The sequence below is a fragment of the Callithrix jacchus genome, chromosome 7, assembly GCF_049354715.1.
Source record: "Callithrix jacchus isolate 240 chromosome 7, calJac240_pri, whole genome shotgun sequence".
In the NCBI taxonomy this organism is placed as follows: domain Eukaryota; kingdom Metazoa; phylum Chordata; class Mammalia; order Primates; family Cebidae; genus Callithrix; species Callithrix jacchus.
The window spans coordinates 32,204,668-32,227,765 of NC_133508.1; the positions used below are offsets into that span (position 1 = coordinate 32,204,668).

At 34.9% G+C, this 23,098-nt stretch overlaps 1 protein-coding gene and 1 pseudogene across 2 annotated transcripts in view; both read left to right on the plus strand.

The window, feature by feature from the left end:
• Window positions 1–23,098, plus strand: part of CCDC7 (coiled-coil domain containing 7) — a 467,329-nt gene that overhangs the window by 86,286 nt on the left and 357,945 nt on the right. Inside the window, exons 15-17 of the mRNA XM_078329853.1 lie at window positions 1,754–1,819; window positions 7,838–8,062; window positions 13,708–13,742. Coding sequence (XP_078185979.1) covers window positions 1,754–1,819; window positions 7,838–8,062; window positions 13,708–13,742 — 326 coding nt within the window. The remainder of the gene's footprint in view (window positions 1–1,753; window positions 1,820–7,837; window positions 8,063–13,707; window positions 13,743–23,098) is intronic.
• Window positions 2,928–5,584, plus strand: LOC118155297 (chromobox protein homolog 3 pseudogene; annotated as a pseudogene). Its single transcript, XR_013519667.1, has one exon. The product of XR_013519667.1 is annotated as a chromobox protein homolog 3 pseudogene (transcript).

Here is a 23,098-nt window from a genome sequence, read left to right on the forward strand (position 1 = left end):
GCTGGGATTATAGCTGTGGGGATATATTTTTTATAGTTTATATTTCTCTGCTAAGATTTACATCATTTTATGTATTATGAGCATATTTTCTTTTGCACTGGACATTTTTATTATACTTGTTTTAAACATCTTATATGCGAATTTCAAAATCTGGATTGTCTTGCTTGGGATCACTTTTTGTTCATTGTCTTTTTATCTTAGAAATAAGTTTCAAATGTCGAGTATTTCTAAATTATATCCTGAGTATTATAAATATCATATTCTTGAAACCCTAGATTATGTTATATTCTTCTGATGCTTGGTATCTTTTTCTTTTTTTTGAGACGGAGTTTTGCTCTTGTTGCCCAGGCTGGAGTGCAATGGCGCAATCTCGGCTCACTGCAACCTCCGCCTCCTGGGTTCAGGTAATTCTCCTGCCTCAGCCTCCTGAGTAGCTGGGATTACAGGCACGCGCCACCATGCCCAGCTATGTTTTTGTATTTTTAGTAGAGACGGGGTTTCAGCATGTTGACCAGGATGGTCTCAATCTCTTGACCTAGTGATCAACCCACCTCGGCCTCCCAAAGTGCTGGGATTACAGGCGTGGGCCACCGTGCCTGGCCGGTATTTTTTTTCTTAAATATATAATTAACACTATTGGATTCAAAATATAAATTCTATATTTAGGTAGCAGCTCAAATTGCATTTTAGTTTTTTTTAGCTTTTCCTAGACTTCTTAGTCTTCTCTATTCAGATGTAGTTCAGGGGTCAGGTGGATATTTTGGTAGAGTTCATATAAAAAATCTGGGGCCCCCTATGTTATCTTCTTTTCTTTGTATAATTTCCCTCTAACCTTTCCAGTGGCTTGGGTTTTCCCGAACTATGTTCTCTAGTAGTTTTTAAGTCAGCTATTAGGCATCTTGAATGGCTCAAATAGGGATTGCCCTGAAACTAAAAGCCATAAAAATGTGAATCTTACCTAGAATTCTTCCTTTCCTCCAAGTATCACCTTCCCTCAAGACTCTGCCTACACCTGGCTGGTTATGGTGGCTTATGATTGTAATACCCATCCTTTGGGAGGCTGAAGGAGGAGGATGAGTTGAGCCTGGGAGTTTGAGACTGCAGTGAGCTAGGAACCCACTGCTGCACTCTAGCCTGGGTAACAGAGCAAGACTGTGCCCTGATAAATAAATAAATAAATTTAAAAAAATAAGTTAAAAAAATCCGCCTACTCTTGGTTGTTCTCCTATTGTTGATACTTGTATTTAGTCCAGAGTTTATGGTTGTTATGTGTGGTAGTATTTGTTCAGTGGGAACTTAGTCATATCAGAAGCAAAACGGGGAACTCTAAATACAGTCCTCAAAGTGTCTTTAATTTGGTGGAGAATTCCTGAGACTTCATGTGTAGTAGAATTTACTCATTCTCACAAAGATAGAACAATATTTATTTTGTGTTAAGAGTAGAGATTCTTCTTTTAGTAAAATTTGAGGTGTTTCTTTTTATATATTTCAGGCCTAGAGGAAAGGATAAATCAAACATTTAATTTACTGCAATTGTAATTTGCCAGATTCATGCTCAATTTGCCAGTGAAAAATTAATAGGAAGCTTTAGCTTCAGGTATTATACACCATTACACCTGAGAGGTGTGCAGTTCAATGTGTATGCTTGAACCTTATCTTGGCTATCTATTGGTTTTAGAAAAGTAATAATGGTAAACTAAATTAATTAAAAATACCAATGTAAATACCTTTCTTCTCCCTTATTAATTTCTAGAAAGTAGCACATGCTCTGGAAATTGAGAATAAAATTCTTCAGGAGCAATTGAAACAGGCTTTACAGGTAAAGGATGTCATGTTTCTTTAACATTTTTAACAAGTAAAGAAAATATCCACAAAGAACTTTTCAAATGAATACTTTTACTATTTGGCCAGGTTTAAACTATATTCATTTATGAATTAGGGATATATTCATAAAATTTAGTATTTATTCTTATCAAATATAGTGAAATAGAAAAGTAAATTTTCTTAAGCTAATAAAGACAATCTATTAATCTGTCATGGTTGCAGTATAAAAAAAGAAAAAGAAAAGGAAAAAATGACAATGTATTTCAAGCTGATAGGCACTATACTTAGAGGTAAATTACTGCCGGCATTCCAATTATACTCAGTTGAACCAAATGTTGGCTCTTACTACTCTTTTAAAAATTCTAGTTGAATAATACAACAAGAAATGAAAAAAAAGCTATAAACATTTCATAAATGGACAAAAGTGTAATCATTTGTTTATTATAAAATTGTTTTTCTGAAAAATTCAAGATATTAGTTATTAGTGATAGAGTTCAAAAAGGTGGGTGAGGGCAAAATAGAATAGGTTTTAGAATAGAATAGAAAAAATAAATCAACAGATTTCCTTTCTATTAGAAACAATAATTTAGAAAATGATTGTTCAAATATATCATTTTATAAAATGTAATATATATTTATTCATCATATTAGTCTAGAGTGATACAAGAATTGTATATTTAATAAGAAATGCACAGTTTAATATTAAGAAAAATAGGCCGAGCGTGGTGGCTCAAGCCTGTAATCCCAGCACTTTGGGAGGCCGAGGCGGGTGGATCACGAGGTCAAGAGATCGAGACCATCCTGGTCAACATGGTGAAACCCCGTCTCTACTAAAAATACAAAAAATTAGCTGGGCATGGTGGCACGTGCCTGTAATCCCAGCTACTAAGGAGGCTGAGGCAGGAGAATTGCCTGAACCCAGGAGGTGGAGGTTGTGGTGAGCCGAGATTGCACCATTGCATTTCAGCCTGGGTAACGAGAGCAAAACTCCATCTCAAAAAAAAAAAAAAGAAAAAGAAAATACTTTACCAAGAGACACAGATCAACACTGAAGAAAGAGAAATTTATAATTTTAGTTTTGAGCATTCAGTGTTATCAATGTTTTAATTTTCAAACAGTTACACAAACTTAAAGCAATTTGGTTTTAGATATAAGTGGAATTGTTCTTGAGTTTAATAAAATTACTGTAAGGTCGGGTGCAGGGGCTTTATAATATATAACCTTATGATATATAACCAATCCCAGCACTTTGGGAGGCTGAGGTGAGAGGATTTCTTGAGCCCAGGAGTTTGAGATCAGCCTGGGCAACAAAGTGAGACCTTGTCCCTACAAAAAATTTTAAAAAATTAGCAAGGTATGGTGGGATGTGCCTAGAGTCCCAGCTACTCTGGAGGCTGAGGCAGGAGGATCACTTGAGCCCAGGAGTTTGAGATCAGCCTGGGCAACAGAGTGAGACCTTGTCCCTACAAAAAAATTTAAAAAATTAGCCAGGTATGGTGGGATGTGCCTATAATCCCAGCTACTCTGGAGGCTGAGACAGGAGGATCACTTGAGCCCAGGAGGTTTGAGGCTGCAGTGAGCAGTGATTAGGCCACTGCGCTCAAGGCTGGGCAACAAAGAGATATCCTGTTTCAAAAAAATATATTATAAAATATAATGAGACAAGAAACTGATGATTATACAAAAGAAAAACAAGAAGATTTTCTTCTCAAAAAAATCAATAAATCATGTAAAACTTCAATAACCAAAACACTGTGGTTCTGATTCTGGTACTGAATGGAAAGTCCAGAAACAGATTCAAATCAATATAATAATTTAGTATTTTATAAACTGTTTATTAAAAATGTTTAAAGAAGGATAAAAGTCGCAAAGTGAATTAGTAGAAAAACGTACATTTGTTTTCAGATAATATACCAAAATAAATTGGAGATTGATTTAAGATTAAATAGTAATAAATGTTAGAAGAAACACTGGTAACAGTTAGATGGTTTTGATTAGAGAAAGACTTTTAAGCTTTATACCCCCAAAGGAATATGTTAATGTATTTGGCTGTATATGAATTTAAAACTTTTTTATGTTAAAAAAATTATAAGAAATAAAGATAAATGGAAGTGTGTACAAAATGTTTTATGTAAAGATATGTTGCCCCTTTATGTTTATCTGCATTTGAAGATATTGTATATGAAGATATTTGTGGCTCAAATTTGAGGTGCATAGGGCCAGAGATGCCATAGACCTACTACCACCCAAAGCAGCTCAGAAGTGGTGAACTCTTCAAATTTGCGATAAAAATGGCCTCCAATAAAACAGCATTTCACAAAATGAGAAACAGAATGTAATGGATGAAAAAGTTGAAGAGGCACAACCTGAAAAATTTGTGTTGGAAAAAGTACTAGATCAATGTGCAGTGAATGGGAAAGTGGAATATTTCCTAAGTAGAAGGGATTTATAGATGCTGACAGTACCAGGGAACCTGAAGAAAATTTAGATTGTACAGAGATAATTAAAGTATTTCTTAATTCTCAGAATGCTGGTAAAGAAAAAGATGATATAAAAAGAAAATCTTTATCTGATAATGAATCTGATGACAGGAAATCAAAGAAGAAAAGAGATACTGCTGATAAACCAAGATTTACCAGAGGGTTTGATTCTAAAAGAATAATTGTCACAGACAGCAGTGGAAAATTGATGTTTCTCATGAAATGGAAAGATTGAGATGAGGCAGACTTTATAGTGGCAAAAGAGGCAAATGTGAAGTGTCCTCCAGTTATAACTGCTTTTTATGTACAGAGACTAACTTGGCATTCTTGATCAGGAGATGAAGCTCAATAATTGTCTGCATTGTTTTATATACATATATGTATACATATAATTGTTTCCATTGTTTTATATAAAATCTGGGTCTTGGTTTTTGCTTTACTAGTATGAAGAAATAACAAGATTGAAACGTTTGTTTTCAAAGTAGTGTTGGGAGTTTTTTTTTTTTTTTGGAGGTTTGTTTTTGCATCAATAGCACTGGTTACTTTGAAAATATAAAAACTTTCTGTAGTTGCTTCCTTCATCAGAAAAGAAGATTTGATACCATGGTATATTATTTCCTCTGCATTAGAGAACAGTTTTTCTAAAGGTTCAGGGAAATTCCCATAGTCATTACTCAATCAGAACTTGTGTTCTTATATGCCTAAGAACCATTCTGTGGTTTTTTTTTTTTTGTGTGTGTGTTTGTGTATACATAAAAAGCATATATAGTTTTCTTTTTTTAAAAAAACACTGCCAAAACAAAAATTACAAGTAAGCCCATATTTCTGAGATGCCTTCAGTCTGAGCAAACCAAAATATAAATCAAGTCAAACTAAAATTTCCTGAAATGGTACATTTTAAGTGAAATGGTTCTAATTAATTCTAATTAAGTTTAATTGGATAATTTAAAAGCATGCATATCTATATATACTATGGTTCGTTTGCAAAATTCCTAAAATGAAAACTTTTATCACTGTCAACAACCTCCCCATTTAGATGAGAAAACTAGACAAATCCTAGTTTGTTTTAATTGGCTAACCAAGACTTAGTTAATTGGACGTTCCTCCAGCAAATCCATTCCTTAACAAAAAGTTGAAATCTCTGTTGCTGCATGGACTAAAAGGTCATGATTTATTAAATACCTAAGACTTGGTGTAGGGAAACCTAATCAGATGGGTTAGAGATGTTGGCATTTAGGACTCGCTGCCATAAAAGAGTGAATAAACTTTTGTCATCTAAACTATTGACTTGCATGTTTTTTCTTTACCCTAACTCATTCCTTACATGTAGGCTCAGTCTTTTCAGTATTTGTTTTACTCGTTCAGCAGAAGCCAGGAAAAACAACTTTGTAGTAATCAGAAGGCTACCTAACTGTATTTTGTTTACTTGATTGTAAATGCTGGCGAATGGTGGTCAATATTAATAGTTTTATATTCCTTTATGCAATAAAGAAATTTTATAAACCTATAAGAAACATGAATAGCCATCCCCCAAAATAGACAAAGGATGTGCATAGGCAAGTTTCAGAAATACGTATTACCAATAAATGCATGCAAACATAATTAAACTCACTAGTATCAAATAAATGCAATTTAAAATACAGTAGTACAGATTTTTTATTTTGCCTATCATCTTGGTAAAAATGTAAGGGGTAAAAACTACAGAAATATGTAGTATTTGTGGTTGTATGCTGAAATGGGCAACCTTTCACATACTTCTATTGTCCAAAAAGTATGAATTGATATATTCATAGATGTGTGATAACAGAAGTATGAAATATATTTGTTATGTCTTTTCTGGGAGGCAAGAAAGACATAGCAAACTTGAAAAGATGTATCCTTTTCACTCAATAAAAGCTTTTAAAAGTTTATTCTAAAGAAGAAAAAAGTATATAGAGATTTTGCATGAGTATGTTCAATGTCATGTTTTAATAGCAAAAATTTTGAAATGATCTAATTGTCCATTGATAAGGAATTTGCTAAGCCAATTAAGGTATATTATTAAATGTATTTCTGTTACCTATTCTGATTTAAATGTATATTTATTGTTATAGAAACATATCTATGACATTATTTAATAAAAAGAGCATATTATGTGAGTATGTATAGTATGATCCAATCTAGATAAACATTTAAAAAATTTGGCTGGGCATGGTGGTTCATGCCTGTAGTCCAAGCACTTTGGGGGGCCGAGGACTGTGGATCATTTTGAGCCCAAGAGTTTGTAATTAGCCTGGGCAACATGGCAAAACCCTGTCTCTACTAAAAACAAAAAAACTGACTGGATGTGGTGGTATGGGCCTGTAGTCTCAGCTATTTGGGAGGCTGAAGTGGAGGGATGACTTGAGCCCAGGAGACAGAGGTTGCAAAAACCCCATGTATATCTATATCTATATCCAAATGTATCTTATATATATATGACATATATAAGATATATATGCACTAACTATATACAGAAAAATTTAAAAAGGATATACCTCAAAATGTTAATAGTGATTTTTCTTTATGAGGTGAGATTATTTGTTAATTTTCTTTTTGTTTATCTACATATTCTTTTACACAAGTTGCTGCGACAAGTCCTAACATGTGTGATGGATTATATTGTTTACTGAGAATGACAACAAAGAGACCAAGCCAGCCCCTAAGCAGAAAACTGCTCAGGGCGTTTTAAAATAGCGAACAGTATATGCATATCATACGTTAAACCAATTCTTTAAACACAGGATCTGTGATCTTGCCCTCACTGCTCCATCATGAAGAATACTTTCTAGTTTGTTTTTGATCAGTGGTAAGCAGGCACCAGCTGCCCTAGTTTATCTTTGTTCTATGAGAAAACACAGAACACCTGGTTTTTAATAATAATCACCTGTTCAGAGAGAATAAACTCGTGGGTCAGAGGCTGCTGGAGGCTCTCAGCTCAGAAGGCTGCTAGCTCCCGATCCTACTTTGCACTGTATCTTTGTGTTTGTTTCTTAATTCCTTTGGTGCCTCTGGGTTGGGGTCTCCATGACCGAGGTGGTCTCAGCAATAAGTAAGTTAATTGTATAACTAAAATTAAAAAAGTGACATTTTTAAGGAGACATTTATTCTCCTTAAATTAGAGAATAAATTGTTCTCTACATTTTATTTCATTCTTTGATATTATAGGTGTTAATTATCTTTGTTATAGTCTATCAGTTTTTATAATGTATACCTTATATGAATTTTTATTTTGCTTGTATAATAATTAGAGCCTTAAAAAATAACAGCCATGAGAAACTCCTGGGTATAAAAATAGCCCTCAAAGGTGGAAGAGGTTTCTTCACAACTTTCTATTTTAACTGTGGAATTGTTAAAGTATCAGTTATATCAATAGCTTAACTTTGCTCCCTTTAATTCAGTAAAAATGAGTTGAGAAATCATGTATGCATAAATATATGTAGATTCCTGAATGTGGTAGTATTGGCAGGAAAATGTCGGAAAATGCTTGATAAACTGGTACTTTTTTAAAACAGGAAGCTGAAAAAGCTAAGCATCAACTTAACTATTTCCTAAGTCAAGAAAAGAAGTTACGTAAAAGTGAGGGGAAAATCGATACAACAATGGAAGTGGGTAATAGTCAAACAAAAGTTAAACGTGAAGATTCAAAAAATATACCACTGAAGAAAGAAACAAGAAAATCACTGGTTTCAGATTCAGGTGGACAAAACACAAATGATAAAATCCAAGAATATCCACAGGTAAGGAAATAACTGAAATGGAGACAGTAATATATGTTGTGAGAAATTTATCTTTCATATTATTATTTACTTAATTTGTATGTGTTATTTAAAAATCATTCCTTATTTTGGGGTTTGTTTTTACTTTTGCCCTTTACCTTCTGGATATGTCAACTCATTATTATTTTTAATACCAAACTATGACTTAAATATACATATATTTTTGAATGACCACATAAGCATCTAAGATTTGAGTCCTTTATTTTTACCTTCTCTTTTTGTGTATAATTTTTATTGTGAACTACCTTAACTTCTTCCTGGAAAGATAAATAATAAAGACAGTTTCTCTGAGGGCAATAAAGATTGTTAAAGTTGTTGAGTCATGTATAAAAATGGAATAGGATACACTGAATTGAATATAAAAACAAATATTTGAAGAAATAAAGGATTGTCAGCTGCTTTAAGACAAAGAACAAAAGAAACAGTACAACTTAAAATCTACTAGTCATTTTATATCTGCTATTATAAAATGTGCTAGTCATTTTATATCTGTGATTGTTATAAAATATGCTAGTCATTTTTATATTTATTTATATGGGCTGGTTATGTACATAAGAACATACAATAGCTATGAGCACCTCCATTTTGAGGATGAAACCAAAACTTTAAAAAATTAGGCATGCAACATTACAGTGAGTAGTACTGAGTTAGATTTCAAATTTAGGTCTTTCTAGATCCAAAATCACATCTAAGGATAACTTCTTTGCTTGTCTATATGGCTGGATTTGAAACTTGCTTTGTTAATAGCTTTATTACTTTACATTTCCTATATTTATCCCCTAAATCCAAAGTAAAGGTTTTCATATATGACAGAAATAGTCACATTAAATAATAAGATGAACCTGAACAGAAGGAACAACTTCATTACCTAAAAACATCACATTGCTTTCACGTGATTGTAATTTTTAGTGAGTTTATATATAGATCAGTATACACCTGTCTTAGGTATCTAGCGTTAACACTCATTATACATTTACTATATGCTAGGTTCTTTGCATAGAAGATGTATATAATGTTCTGGTAATAGTGAAACAGGAGTTATCATTATTGGAGATTTTTATTCAATAGAAATTTATACTCACTGTCCATGTTCTTATAGTAATTTAACTGTAATCTTCTTTCTCAACCACTGTATTAAAACTATTTTTTGCCAAGGTTACAACAAATCTACTTGATGCTATTCTGAAGGATACTTTATAGTTTTCTTTTTCTTTCTTTTTTTTTTTTGAGATGGAGTTTCACTCTTGTTGCCCAGGCAACAAGATCATGTGCAGCACATGATCTCAGCTCACTGCAACCTCGCCTCCCTGATTCAAGTGATTCTCCTGCCTCAGCCTCCTGGGTAGCTGAGATTACAGGTGCCCACCACCATGCCTGGCTAATTTTTTGTATTTTTAGTACAGTGTTTCACCATGTTGGCCAGGCTGGTCTTGAACTGACTTCAGGTGATCCACCCACCTCGGCCTCTCAAAGTGCTGGGATTACAAGGCATGAGCCACTATGCTCAGCCAGATGATTTACAGTTTTATCTCATTTGTCCTCTTAGCAGCATTTAACCATGTTTAACCATTTATTTTTTAAAATATAGTCTATAGTTTGTTTGAGAAACAGCATAGTTATTTGGATTTCCTTCTATATTTCTGGGACACCTCTTTGGTCTCTTCTTGTTCTGCTCATTCTTTAAATGTTGGTATTTCTCTGGGAAAAAAGTTGTTTATTCCATATATTCTTTCTGAGTGTGCTCATATACCTTCATGGCTTCTAGTACCATATAAATTTCTTATCTCTCCCTCAAATAGCACCTAATTTCCGGACCTATTATTCATTAACATACTGAATTTTTCTGTTTGAATGGGCTTCAAACATCTAGAATTCACCATGTTCTCAAATGAACCAATTGCTTTCTTCTCAAACCTGCTTTATCTCACAATATTCAGTCTCCTGGCATCCTCATCCATCTAATTGCTGAAAATAGAAAGTCTAGCATCACTGTTATTTCTTCTTCTCCTTTGTCTTGATCCTATTATTATCCATCAAATTCTGTCCAGTTTTCTCAATATACTTACAGTTCTGGTAGTCAAGCTCCCGCCAGGTCTCTAATAGGTCTTTCTTTCCAGGCCAGTCTCCATGTTGGTGGCTAGTCATCTTTCAAAAATTGATAGTTGTTACCTTCTTGTCTAAAATATTTAATGCTTTCTATTTCCCTTACTTTAAGAACAAAGTCCTAATTATGGTTTAAGGCTTTGTCAGATCTGGTCTTTTTTTGAGACCTCAGCCTCATCTTTAATTAACCACCCAAGCTATTGCACATGCTTTCATATGCACATGTGGATTATATATTTTATGCTTTAGTATGCTTTAGCTACACTGAACCTCCTTTAAGTTCATAGAACATATGGTATTTTCTGTAACCTGAAGTATTTTGCCTATTTTGTTCTGTGCTTGAAACGGTTTCTCCCTTCTCTGTTTCCTAAAATTTATCTGATTAAAAGATAAATGAGGAACAAAAAGTATTGTTTCAGTTATTTTTTGCAGCATAACAAATTATGCTAAAATTTAGCAGTGTAGAAAGAAAACATGTATTATCTCAGAATATTTGTAGGTCAGGAATCCTAATGTTCCTTAGCTGTGTCCTCTGGCTCAGGGTCCCTCTCACAAGGATGTAGCCAAGGCATTAGACTTGGCTGTGTGTATCTTAAGGTCCAACTGGAGAAAGATGTACTCCCAAGCTCATATACTCACGTGACTGTTAGAACTCGGGTCCTTGCTGTTGACTTGAGACATCAGTACTTTGCTATAGACCCTCTCCATAATGCAGTTTACAACATTGGAACAAGGGCTGAGTGAGATATAGGGAGACATAGATGGAGAGAAAGAGACAGGGAAAAAGAGACAGAGATAATCTAATCTCAGAAGTGATATCCCATCACTTTTTTCATATCCTACTAATTAATAGTAGAAGTAGTCACTAGCGCCAGTCCACACACTGGAAGGGTATACCCCTGGCATTTATACCATGAGCAGGGATCACTGGTAGTCATTTTAGAGGCTGCCTACTATGAGTATTAATAGGTATGAGATTGTGAAAATTCCTGAATCATATACTAAATCAAGCTGTTTGGTCTTCAATTTTCAGAAAAGAAAATTTCTGGGTAAAGGAATAACATGCAAGATACTGTTTTTAAAGAAAATAATTGTACATCAGTGGGGTAGATGTGTCATTCCCTTTTATTGATCCCATAATTAATAAGGTTTTTATGTATATTGTAGCTATAAATGTATTTCATTTTTTCTGCTGATAGAGCTCTCCTGGGTATCATAATGACCTTGGTTGGCTGTGGAGCTGTGATATTGTTAGTATCAAGAGCAGGCTTTCTCACCTGAGGTAGGAAGGTCTCAGTGCTCTTGGGTCTGTGCTTCACAGTGAAGCCACTTTATCATCCTGTGCTTTAGGGAATAGACACCTAAAGTTTACAAGTAAAGGAAAAATATTTGGAACTTCTACACCTAGATGCTGTATTACACAAAAGACCTGTCATATATACATCCTAATGACAAGTTGGAAAAGTAGTTCCTTTTTGTTTCTGCAACTGTTTTTGAGGTTGTTTATTAAAATGGTAATCTTTTTTAATTCAGAGGGAGGGTCAAGAACTATTATTTCTGTCAGCAACTATACATAATTATCTATAAACTGTTAATTAATGGAGGATGATAATACTTTATAAGAATACTGTGGCTGGGCTTGGTGGCTCATGCCTCTAATCCCAGCACTCTGGCCAAGGTGGGCAGATCACTCGAGATCAAGAGTTGGAGACCAGCCTGGCCAACATGGTGAAACCCTGTCTCTACAAAAAATAAAAAAATTAGAAACCAGGCATGGTGGTGCATGCCTGTAATCCCAGCTGCTTAGAAGGCTGAGGCAGGAGAATCACTTGAACCTGGGAGGTGGAGGTTGCAGTGAGCCCAGATAGTGGCACTGCACTCCAGCCTGGGCGACAGAGTGAGACTGTCTCAAAAAAAAAAAAAAAAATACTGTGAGGGTAAAATAAGATAATGCTTATAAACTGCTTTTGTATATCATGAAGCCCTATGTAATTGTTATATTGCATCCCTATTTTCCTCAGTAGGAGTTGTCTACATAGGCCGTATGAAAATTCTTGGTGATTTATTGTTTGTATATAGGATAACTATTGTGACTATTGTGACATAGAGACACAAAATGTATGATGGCTCAAACACAATAGAAGCTTATTTCCTGGTGTTAATAGTCCAGGGACGTTCAAGGCCAGTGTTCATGGTAGGGAGTTCTGCTCTACAGGGTTGTTCAGGCATCCTGACATATGGAAGTTTTACTCTCTTACATGTGGCTTCCTAAGCTATGCTGGGTATAGTTATCTAGCTCTCAGAAAAGAATATGGAGGACAAATGTAAGTAATTTTCATTGGCCAGGCTGGAGGAGACACACGTCATTTTTTCTCACATTCTATTTGCTACATTTAACTACAGAGGAAATTTAAAAATATAGACTAAAAATGTGTCTAAGAAGATAAAATTAGTTTGTTGACCATTTAGAAGTCTTTGCCACAGGGGAATAAGGATAAAGCCAGTTAATCTCTGCATAAAAGAAGCTGAATTAGATGAAAATCAGATCTGGAATAAAACCTAGAATCAACATGTATACTATAGAAAAATGTGTATTATATTCACAAGATGTAATTTATTAATAAAAATCCCACTTTGAAGGCCACTTGCATAACTTTTTTTTTTTTTTTTTGAGATAGAGTCTCACTCTGTCACCCAGGCTGGAGTGCAATGGCATGATCTCAGCTCACTGCAACATCTGCCTCTCTGGTTCAAACAATTCTCCTGCCTCAGCCTCCTGAGTAGCTGGGATTATAGGCGCCCGCCACCACAACAAGCTAATTTTTGTATTTTTAGTAGAGATGGGATTTCACCATGTTGGCCAGACTAGTCTTGAACTCCTGACTTCACATTATCTACCTGCCTCAGCCTCCCAAAGTGCTGGGATTACAGGCGTGAGCCACCTTGCCTGGCTGGCCTAATGTTTTTGGTTACATACTTCTGTAAACATATTTGAGCTTGCATTCTCAATGTACCTCTTTTAAAATAAACAAATTACAAAGAGTACCACCACTGTTTATTATATGTAATATTAGCATTTTAAATCCTTCAACAAGAATATTTAAAAGGAATAGATAATTATGTCATAGGTAAGTTTAAAACATATTTTGGGCTACTCTGCCTGTGGAGCAGCCCTGCTCTGTCAATGGAGCAGCTATTTTGTTGTACTCTGTTGCTCTAATAAACACACTTTTCTTTCACTCAAAAAAATTTTGTTTACTGAAAGTATAAAACCCTCTTTGCTTTTAATTTAAAAATGTAAGTGTAATTTTAGGGCCTGCTCTTCTATAGTGTCTCTTCCTAAAATATGATAATTTCTTTGCTTTTTTGATACCTTAATTTTGCAAAATTATCATATTAAACTGCCTTAAATGATATTTTTCTAAATGACTGAATGTGAACATTTTATATGTATACTTGATATGTACTTGATATGTTTAAATGTAGTATTATCTTTATCGCAGATCTCTGCCCAAAGTAGAAGACCGATTGAAAAAAGGTAAAACACTTTAAAAAATTTGTTCTCTCATTTTCTTATCTTTATCAGTTCACATACCCAAGTAATGAAAAATACCATTCTAAATTTAATATCACAAAACTCCTTGATTTTTATCTTTCCTATGATATTGCACTCTTATCTTTGAAACTAATTTTAAGTAGAAAATGTTTGAAACTTTGCAGCCAAAAATCAAAATTAAATGAAAAATTCAAATTAAGGGCCAAGTCTATGTACAAAACACTTTTTTTTTTCCTGTCAACATTAATTAAAATTTCCAAATAGTGAGGAACTAACCCTTATTTTCAACTTAGTTATCAAGATACATGAGCTAGATACATAAGCAATTTATTTAAAAATCCTTTTTGCCTTTCATTTTAACTCAGTCACTACACACACACATGCATATGTACATGCATGCACATAAATAATTGAGTTGATTGATTCATCCAATTAAATCTTATAGTTTTCACTTGTGAGTCTCTTTGATTAGCATATTATGATTGATTCACAGCATTTTTTGATTCATATTACCATGCGGTAAAGAGGAATTACCTAGAAGTATGCATTTATGTACTTCATCCCCATTTTAAATATATCTGGATTATAGACCCAGGTGAATTAGCAATAATTAGGTAATAAGTATAATGATTAATTGCCAGAAGTTTTGAAAATGTTCACTTTAAATGTTTGTAGTGAATGTTTATATTTAAAAATATCTATTTTAAATACTAATAAACATATACTAAAACTATATGTTTTAAATACAATATGTAAGAGAAAATTAGACATTGGTCCACTTGTTGATTTGCATACTTATTATGGTTGGTTTCTTATTACTGATTCTTTATATTTTAAATATGTATGGTCAGCATTATAAACATTTGGAAAGGCATAGGAAAAGGATTAATAATTATCTTCAGCAGTAATGGGAACTTAGCCATCTTACGTATCATGTAGAAATGGGAAGGAATAAAGCATGGTGCTCTTGTATTCATACTCAGATTATGGTAGAGCATGGAATACTACTATAGTTCTCTATGTAATCATGGTGAAGGATAGCTCTGGAAAATCCTGGAGAGCCAATAGTTTATCACCTTGAAGAACACGAGGTGGTAACTTTTGATATAATTTGTTTTAAAATTGAACATTTAGTTGCTGCTGATAAATGTGATAGCCTCTTTGTACATTGATAAATCTCAGAAAATAGAAACATTGGCTTAAAAAAGCCATTTTAAATAGTTTCTAGTCTGTATGAAGACATGATAAGGCAGTCTCAGTTACTTTCCATGGGCATTTGGAAAAATCTTAAAGGAGGGGTTATGTTAATGTTATCTAGTCCAGTCCTCATTCTACTTTTCTGATAAGTCACATTTTAGAATTTAAATTGGAAGTGATAGAATGGAAGAAGGGTTCAATAGAGAACAATAGAATGAGGATGACAGAGAATATAAGACTAAGAAAAAGTCATAGAATGAATATATGACATTATTCATCTGAAATGCCCCTTTTTCCCTAGAAATGTTAATTGATGAAATAACTTCAGGAGGAAGATTATTTTAATTCATTTCAATTCAGTTTAGCTCTAATGAGGAAACACTAACTGAGCATCCATGCCGTGCAAGGCACTGTGATGGATATTATGGGATATAAAGGGTTTCAAATATATGGTCATTGCCCTCAATCCATTAACAATCTAGTAGGGCTGACTAGACATGTACAAAAATAAGTGGAGTATAATGCAGATGTTGCATTCTGTAAAACATTACCAAGAAGCTACATCAAAACAGAGGAAAAGTTATTTCTGACTGGATTAAGAATTACATACCATTTAATTTAAGAAAGATGGTTGGGTTGGATTTTAACAGGGAGATGTGAAGAAAGGGTGTGCCAAGTGGACAGACTTTGCTTTGAGGCAAAGATGAGGATGTTTGGAATCTATATAGTGTGCTCAGGAAAAGGCCAAAAAATTATTTATTTTTTTTTTTGGATTCTAGACTTAGGACAGTAATGGGAAATATGAGATGAAATAGGTTGTTTCAGCTTGATAGATTTCATAGAATTACCCTTAATAGCTTTAGGTTAATTATTATATATAATATCATATATATGATAATGTATCATATATCATATATTGCTAAACATAATAAAAATTCAAACAATTAAGCACATGCCACATATTATTCATCAACCTTCATTTTGGGTTACTTCTTAGATCCTAATAGAATTTCTGAAATACTTTGGAAAAGTCTCCCAAACCTTCAGAGAGTGGATGGGAGCGAAGTAAGGAGACCCCACCTGAGCAGATACATGGTATTGCTTATAATAAAGTACATTTTTGCTCTTTACAACATTTAGCAGTTTATTTTGGCTTAGGGAATGAGTTAGTGATAAACAGTTAATCAAACAATAATAATGTATTGTTTCACATCATGTGCATTGCTAGCTTTCCTTAAATGTTTTGTGGCACTGAAATTCACACCTTTTAGAAATGTAAATGTCAACTAATTCATGGTGTTTTATTTTTAAGAGTTACACAGTCAACCTACTTCTTTCTAAATACTTTCATTAGGACTTTTTTCTCCCCATTCCTACTTGCGTTTGCTATAAAGCACTAAAACATGCAAGGGAAGTGTATTGGTACGTGTCCATTTTTTTTCTCCGTAGATGATTAGCTGTTAACTTCACTCATTTATTCACCAACTCATTCAACAGATACTTTTGTCACCTTCATATGCCCAGTACTTTTTTGGGTATTATGCTTTCCTGAAAAATAAGACAGCCAAGATGCCTTCTCTTGTGGTACTTACATTATAACAGGAGAGACAAAAAATAACAAGTAAAAATAAATGAACAAGATAATTTTAGAGGCTAATAAATGAAGATAATGAAACTATACATCAGACAGTCACAGGGAAGGATAATTTAGATTGGATGGTCAAGGAAGGTATTAACAGTAAAGAAAAGGCATTATCTAATTGTGAAATAAAAGCTGTTAAAATAGTTTTTCTTTTCAATTTTTACCAAAATAAACTTCTACAAATGAAAATTCATGTTATTACTAAAAGGTCCAGACTAGAGGAGCTTTTAATATCCTCAGTTAACTGTTACAAAAGGGGCATATTACTAGTGCCCAAATAGTAGGCAAAAGGTAGATTTTATAGAGGAAACCTTACAATCTAGGAAGCAACAGAGGGTACAATATCTCTTAAGCTATCATTATTCCATAGAGAAATGGACTTAGATTGAGAAAAGCTGGATTCATCATAGAAAAGGCTCCTGAGAGGAACCCCCTTCTCACATATCACTTTATAAAATTATAGGGGAATTGGGAGGGCATAGAGAGCACCTAATCAACCATGTAACACAGAGCTTCCTGGTTGGGGCAATGGCCTTATAGGAAAAAGAGAAGGAAATAGGTACTCTGTATACTAATGTAGCTGGTATTGGCGAGTCAAACAGTCCTGGTGAGCCAGCTCTGTGAAACCACAAAAATAAGGAAGAAAGAAAATCACCAGGACCATTCATAAATAAAGATTTGTCTCTCTGCTGTCCACCCTTTGGTCTTGGAGACTCATTATTATTGGTCTTTCCGTTAGTTCTATCTGACACCTGACTCTGAACATACCAATTTCCTTAGTATTGTCTGAGAGAAGAATATTAGTAAGGTCACCAGCTGGGTTGGATGAGGATGTAGAACAAACATCCTCCTAAGTTAACTTTATGAACTCTTTTTCCTGGCCAAACAGAGATACCTTTTTTTTTGAATGTGTGTTCCATATTTGCCATAGGAAAGAGAAAGTTATTTATCACCTCCTTTGAACATTCACCTCCAACCATTTCTCAGGGTCAGATATGTTCACATCTGACAAACAGATCTGTTTTTCTCTGTGGAGATGAGTCAGGTTGTCTTTTTTCTGAAGTGATAGTTCCATGGGGACCCCAAAGTTACCATTTTGCCATCATAGGTCACCTGTGGGGTTAGAAGAGGGTATCTGCAGCACCATCTGTTGCTTTTAAATGAGCAATATGTTGTGTCTACCCATCCACTGAGGTCAAAGCAAAGGGGAAAAAAGGAGTATACTATTCCCCTTGAAATGATATCTTTCTCTATTCCCTAACTTCTAGGTATGTTGGAGTTTAACCATGAAAGAGGGGCCTTGCTTGGTATGGTATCCTGTAGCTTATAAACAAGTAGGGAAAAGTGGACTGACAAGCCCTACGGAGGTCGTTTTCAAAGAGGCTGCCTTAAATGGCAAGTAGAGTAAGCTAGATGGACAACAGTGGCTTCTATGTCTTTGTCTTTTTTTTTTTTTGAGATAGGGTCTCACTTTGACCCCTAGGCTAGAGTGCAGTGGCACAATCATGGTTTACTGCATCTTCAACCTCCCACGCTGAAGCCATCCTCCCATCCTAGCCTTCTGATTGGCAGGTACCCTAGGCATGTGCCACCATGGCCAGCCAATTGTTTTATTTTTATAGAGACACAGCCTCCCTATCATGCCCAGGCTGGTCTTGAACACCTAGACTCAGGGGCTTTTCACACCTCAGCTTCCTAAAGATTTCTATGTCTTTTGAATAAACTCCTTATTGGGCATTGTGTTCTTTCATGGTGGGATGGATTTGAACAGGGACCTAAAACTAAACTAGAGATGATGGTTACACATTCTTAATTGACTTTTTCATGTCAAATGTTTTCCTTTAGATTTGGTTCTTTCTCATGGACACATATGCATAGAATATAAGAACTGAGTTTGTGATTAAGTTGTAACTATTTCCTTGGACAAAGGTTACCTTAGAATAGCATGTGTAAAAAGTTCTGTCCTAGGAGATCCAATAGCCTGACTGAGTAACTAGGCTCATTAACAATGGCTCATTAGTCAGTTCAGTCAATCTGATGAGATTGTGCTCTATGGCCATGACGAATGCCTGAAGTTTACTCAATTCTGAAGAATGACCAATACTATAGGATCTCAGCAGCTTACCATCATTATGGTGAAGGACTGTAGCACTCCATAAGATTTCATGACCTTTGACAGAGGCTTTTCCATTAGGGAATCATGCTTTCTTGTCAAGTGGCAAATCTTTCAGGCAAGTGCCTTACTGAGTCAATGGTTTGTTTAAAACAGCAGAGGGATCTTCTGTGTGCTTGTGAGTGTAAGGCCATATTTTATGAATTTGTCTAAGTTCAAATTGATTGAATATGCTATATTCCCCTTTTAATAGAATTTTCCTGGGCATGTACCACTTTATCAGATTTTGGATTAGAGAAGACGCATGTGGGATAGGAATATTGGGTTGAATAGTAAGAAAACTCTGCCCCATTAGGGCTCAGTAATAGGCTAGCAATCACGGACATGCCACTCAGCGGAAGGAAATCATTTAGTCCAAAGATGTAGGAGATGACAAATAATTTATTGAAGTGTCATTGCCAAAAGTTTCAGTCAGAAAGTGGTTTCTTACAGGTATGTGTAATCCCGTGAGTTTGAAAGATACGGCAAAATCTAAAGTTAGAACTTGTTTTTATGATGCCTAGACCTCTTCCAAGGCTTGTTAATATATGGGCTTCTATTTAAAATTAGTTGCACTGATGTAGTGCCTTGAAGAATCACCAGGTATAGAATGTGATGTCACCACTACCTAACAAGGAAAATCCTTTGTTGTTGGGACTGGAGGCCCAGTAAATTTTCCTTTAAGGCAGCAGTTTCCAGCATTTTTGGCACCCGGGACCAGTTTTGTGGAAGACAAACTCTCCACAGATTAGGGTGGAGGGTGTGATTTCAGGATGATTCAGGCACATTACATGTATTGTACACTTTATTGCTATTATTACATTATAGTATATAATGAAATCATTATACAGCTTACCTTAATGTAGAGTCAGTGGGAGCCCTGAGCTTGTTTTCCTGCAACTAGATGGTCCCATCTGGGGGTGATGGGAGACAGTGACAGATCATCAGACATTAGATTATCATATGCAGCATGCAACCTAGATCCCTCGCATGCACAGTTCACAATAGTATTTGTGCTCCTATGAGAATCTAATGTGTCTGCTGATCTGACAGGAGGCTGAGCTCAGGTAGTAATGCAAGTGATGAGGGAGTAGCTATAAATACAGAGGAAGCTTTGCTTGCTCACTTACCACTTACCTCCTGCTGTGTGACTCAGTTCCTAACAGGCCCTGAACTGGTACCAGTTTGTGGTCCAGAAGTTGGTGATGCCTGCTTTAAGTGATATAGAATGTATCTTTTTTATACTGTCCAGATGACGACTGCCTTCTCCAAATTCACCTGAATACTAGGGCCTGGGATCATTTAAAGTTATCTTTAATCAGGTATGCCTAGACAACATGTAATGTTTCTTTGGTGTTGATCACCGTCATCAGTGTGATATAATATCTGGAGATTGCTAGCAGTGTACATTTTGCTAAGTTTTGTCCCACACTGAAAATGTATAACAGGAATTAAAACATTCTCAAGAAAGATTACTAAAGGTATATTTACTAATCTTGGCATACGTTGCCAAGTCTTCAGCTACATACATGTATCAGTAGTGGCAGCAATTTATTCTATAGCTTGTGTAATGACAGACTGGAGTAAGTAGAGCTTTTTATTTACCTGTTTAAGTTTCAGTAGTCCACTATGGAGTGTCCAGTGGTTTTTTTTTTTTTTTTTTTTTGAGACGGAGTTTCGCTCTTGTTACCCAGGCTGGAGTGCAATGGCGCGATCTCGGCTCACTGCAACCTCCGCCTCCTGGGTTCAGGCAATTCTCCTGCCTCAGCCTCCTGAGTACCTGGGATTACAGGCACGCGCCACCATGCCCAGCTAATTTTTATATTTTTAGTAGAGACGGGGTTTCACCATGTTGACCAGGATGATCTCGATCTGTTGACCCTCGTGATCCACCCGCCTCGGCCTCCCAAAGTGCTGGGATTACAGGCTTGAGCCACTGCGCCCGGCCTGTCCAGTGTTTTTTTTTTTTCCTTAACAGACTAGTATTAACAGACTAGTATTGCAGAGTCCCTGTATGCATTACATTTTGTTTGAAGAATAATTTATTATTACTCTTCCTGTATGCAATATTATGGAATGATCTTGCCAGTTCAGTTTTTCACCATGTGCTTGGCCAGCTGTTATGGAGGTTACCAATAGATAATTAACCAACTAATATGGCTGTGTACCTGTTTTTGGTTTAATAATTCAGAATGTCCTTATTAATCATGTAATCTGAGAAAGAAACAGAAAACAGTATTAATATAAAGTACAAAAATAGTAGCCTTGTGTGTTAGGGTTCCCCAGGACTACGCTCCTCACTAGGAGAGCTCACAGCACTCATCATATAGTCATTATGTTGACCATGATTTATTATATAAAAAGGATGTAAAGCAGAATGAGCAAAAGGAAAATGTGCATGGGAAAAATCCAAAAGAAACATCCTACTTAATCTCAGATTATGGTGTCCCATAATTCCATGGCTACCTGATCTCTATGGCCATTCTTACTGAGAACAAGTAATTTATCTCTTGAGTTTTTATGACTGTGCAAGATATGGACACTGAGATATTGACCATTTCAACTTAGTAGTTTGTCTGGTATAAGGCTTCCAATGGAATTATTTTCCACTTCAGTGGTAGCCCAAACTTTCTGTTTTCAAAAGCTACATATAACATACACGAGTCATATACCACTAGCTACACATAACAAGGTTTATTTAGAAAAACTTATAAGGAGAATAGCAAGCAGAGCACATTGCAATATTACAGGTATCAATGAAAGACCTGAAAGTCTCAGTCAAGCTACCAAGTAGGGAAGGGAGAAATTAACTGAGGCCATTCATTCATTCATAACATTGTCATTCTCATTAACTGATAACTCTTTTTTTCTAGTACAAGAATAGTTTTTCTTTGTTCTATATAATATCCCTATAGTTTAAGTTCCATTTCTGATTATTTCAGTAATAACATTGCTGGCTAGAGGTAGCTAGGCAACATTGTCAGTATAAGAATTATTTATTCATTTACAAACTATTTCTAAGTAGTCCATCAACCAATTTTCTTTAAGTTAATAATTTCAAGTATTTTAACCTTTTATTTTTTCCAGGCTCTTAGTTATCTTGGACTTTTACTGAACCTTTAAAAATTTTTGACTTTCTTTTCAGTTGAGAATCCTAGAACTAGTCACTATGAATATTTTGATCAATGTTAATTGTAATTTTTTAAAACTATCAAAATATTGATGACTTTTGACTTTTATGGCACCCATATTGAAATTTTTCTATAAAATTCATTTTTAGAATCGTATTAGTTTGTACTGTATTGCACACCATAGGTCTTAGATATTTTTGTTTCGTATATAGGAATGCATTCTACATCTTGTATTATTGCAGATAAGAATATCAATAATATTTTCTTAGTATTATTAATTTGTCTCTTATTTGCATTGATAATTAAAAATTCAATGTAACATCAATACTTGTGAGAGAGTTTTTTTTTTTTTTTCCTAAGAGGAGAGGGTATGGGTTGGGGATTGTGTTGACATTTTAGAAAATGGATGGTTTTAAGGAAAGTTCCTGAAAAAGAAGGTATTGGAAAGAAAAAAAAAGAGGGCAATTTGGGCAGTTATCATCCAATGACATTTTCCGTTTTGCCTTATTTAAGAATTATAAAGTATCCATGATTATATGCATAACAGATCGTGCCTTTGTACATCTATTTGCTTAGTACGAAAAGGGTGCAGTGCTCAGATCATCAGAGTTAACAAATGCTTTTGCAAGCAGGAGGAGATGCGCTCTTTATACCACTTCAGTGATGTTGAAGACCATGATGTAGAATGCTGTCAACATGCTTATATAAAAACTGTTAAAATACATGCTCATGATTAGGCTATTATATGGTAGTATTTAGACATGGAATGATTATTAGACACAGAATCTTCATCTAAAGCAGACAGTGAATGACAAAAAGTTAGTAGGATTTATAAATTGTATTTTCGTGGTTTTGGGCAATTTACCAAAGAATTGGGAGGATGCAATCACTTGCTTTATTGTTATTTTCTGTGTGGCTATAGGCTGCCTTCTATAGTCACCATTGCTGTTCTCCTCCTCCTCCTTCAACTCCTCCTCTTCTCCTCATCTACCTCTTTCTCTTCCTCCCTCCTTTTCCTTCTTCTCCTTCCCTGTCTAATCAGTAAGGCTTTGAAACTATTTCCACTTCTCTTTAACTGACACAAGCTTGAACACAGCATTGCTTGCACAACCTCCTCGTATTTTTTATTCCCAAACCCTTCAGCAGAAGTATCATGTTTGTTATACACTGGTTCCTTATGGGTTATAGGAGACAATAGAATTGGGGAATGGCTGAA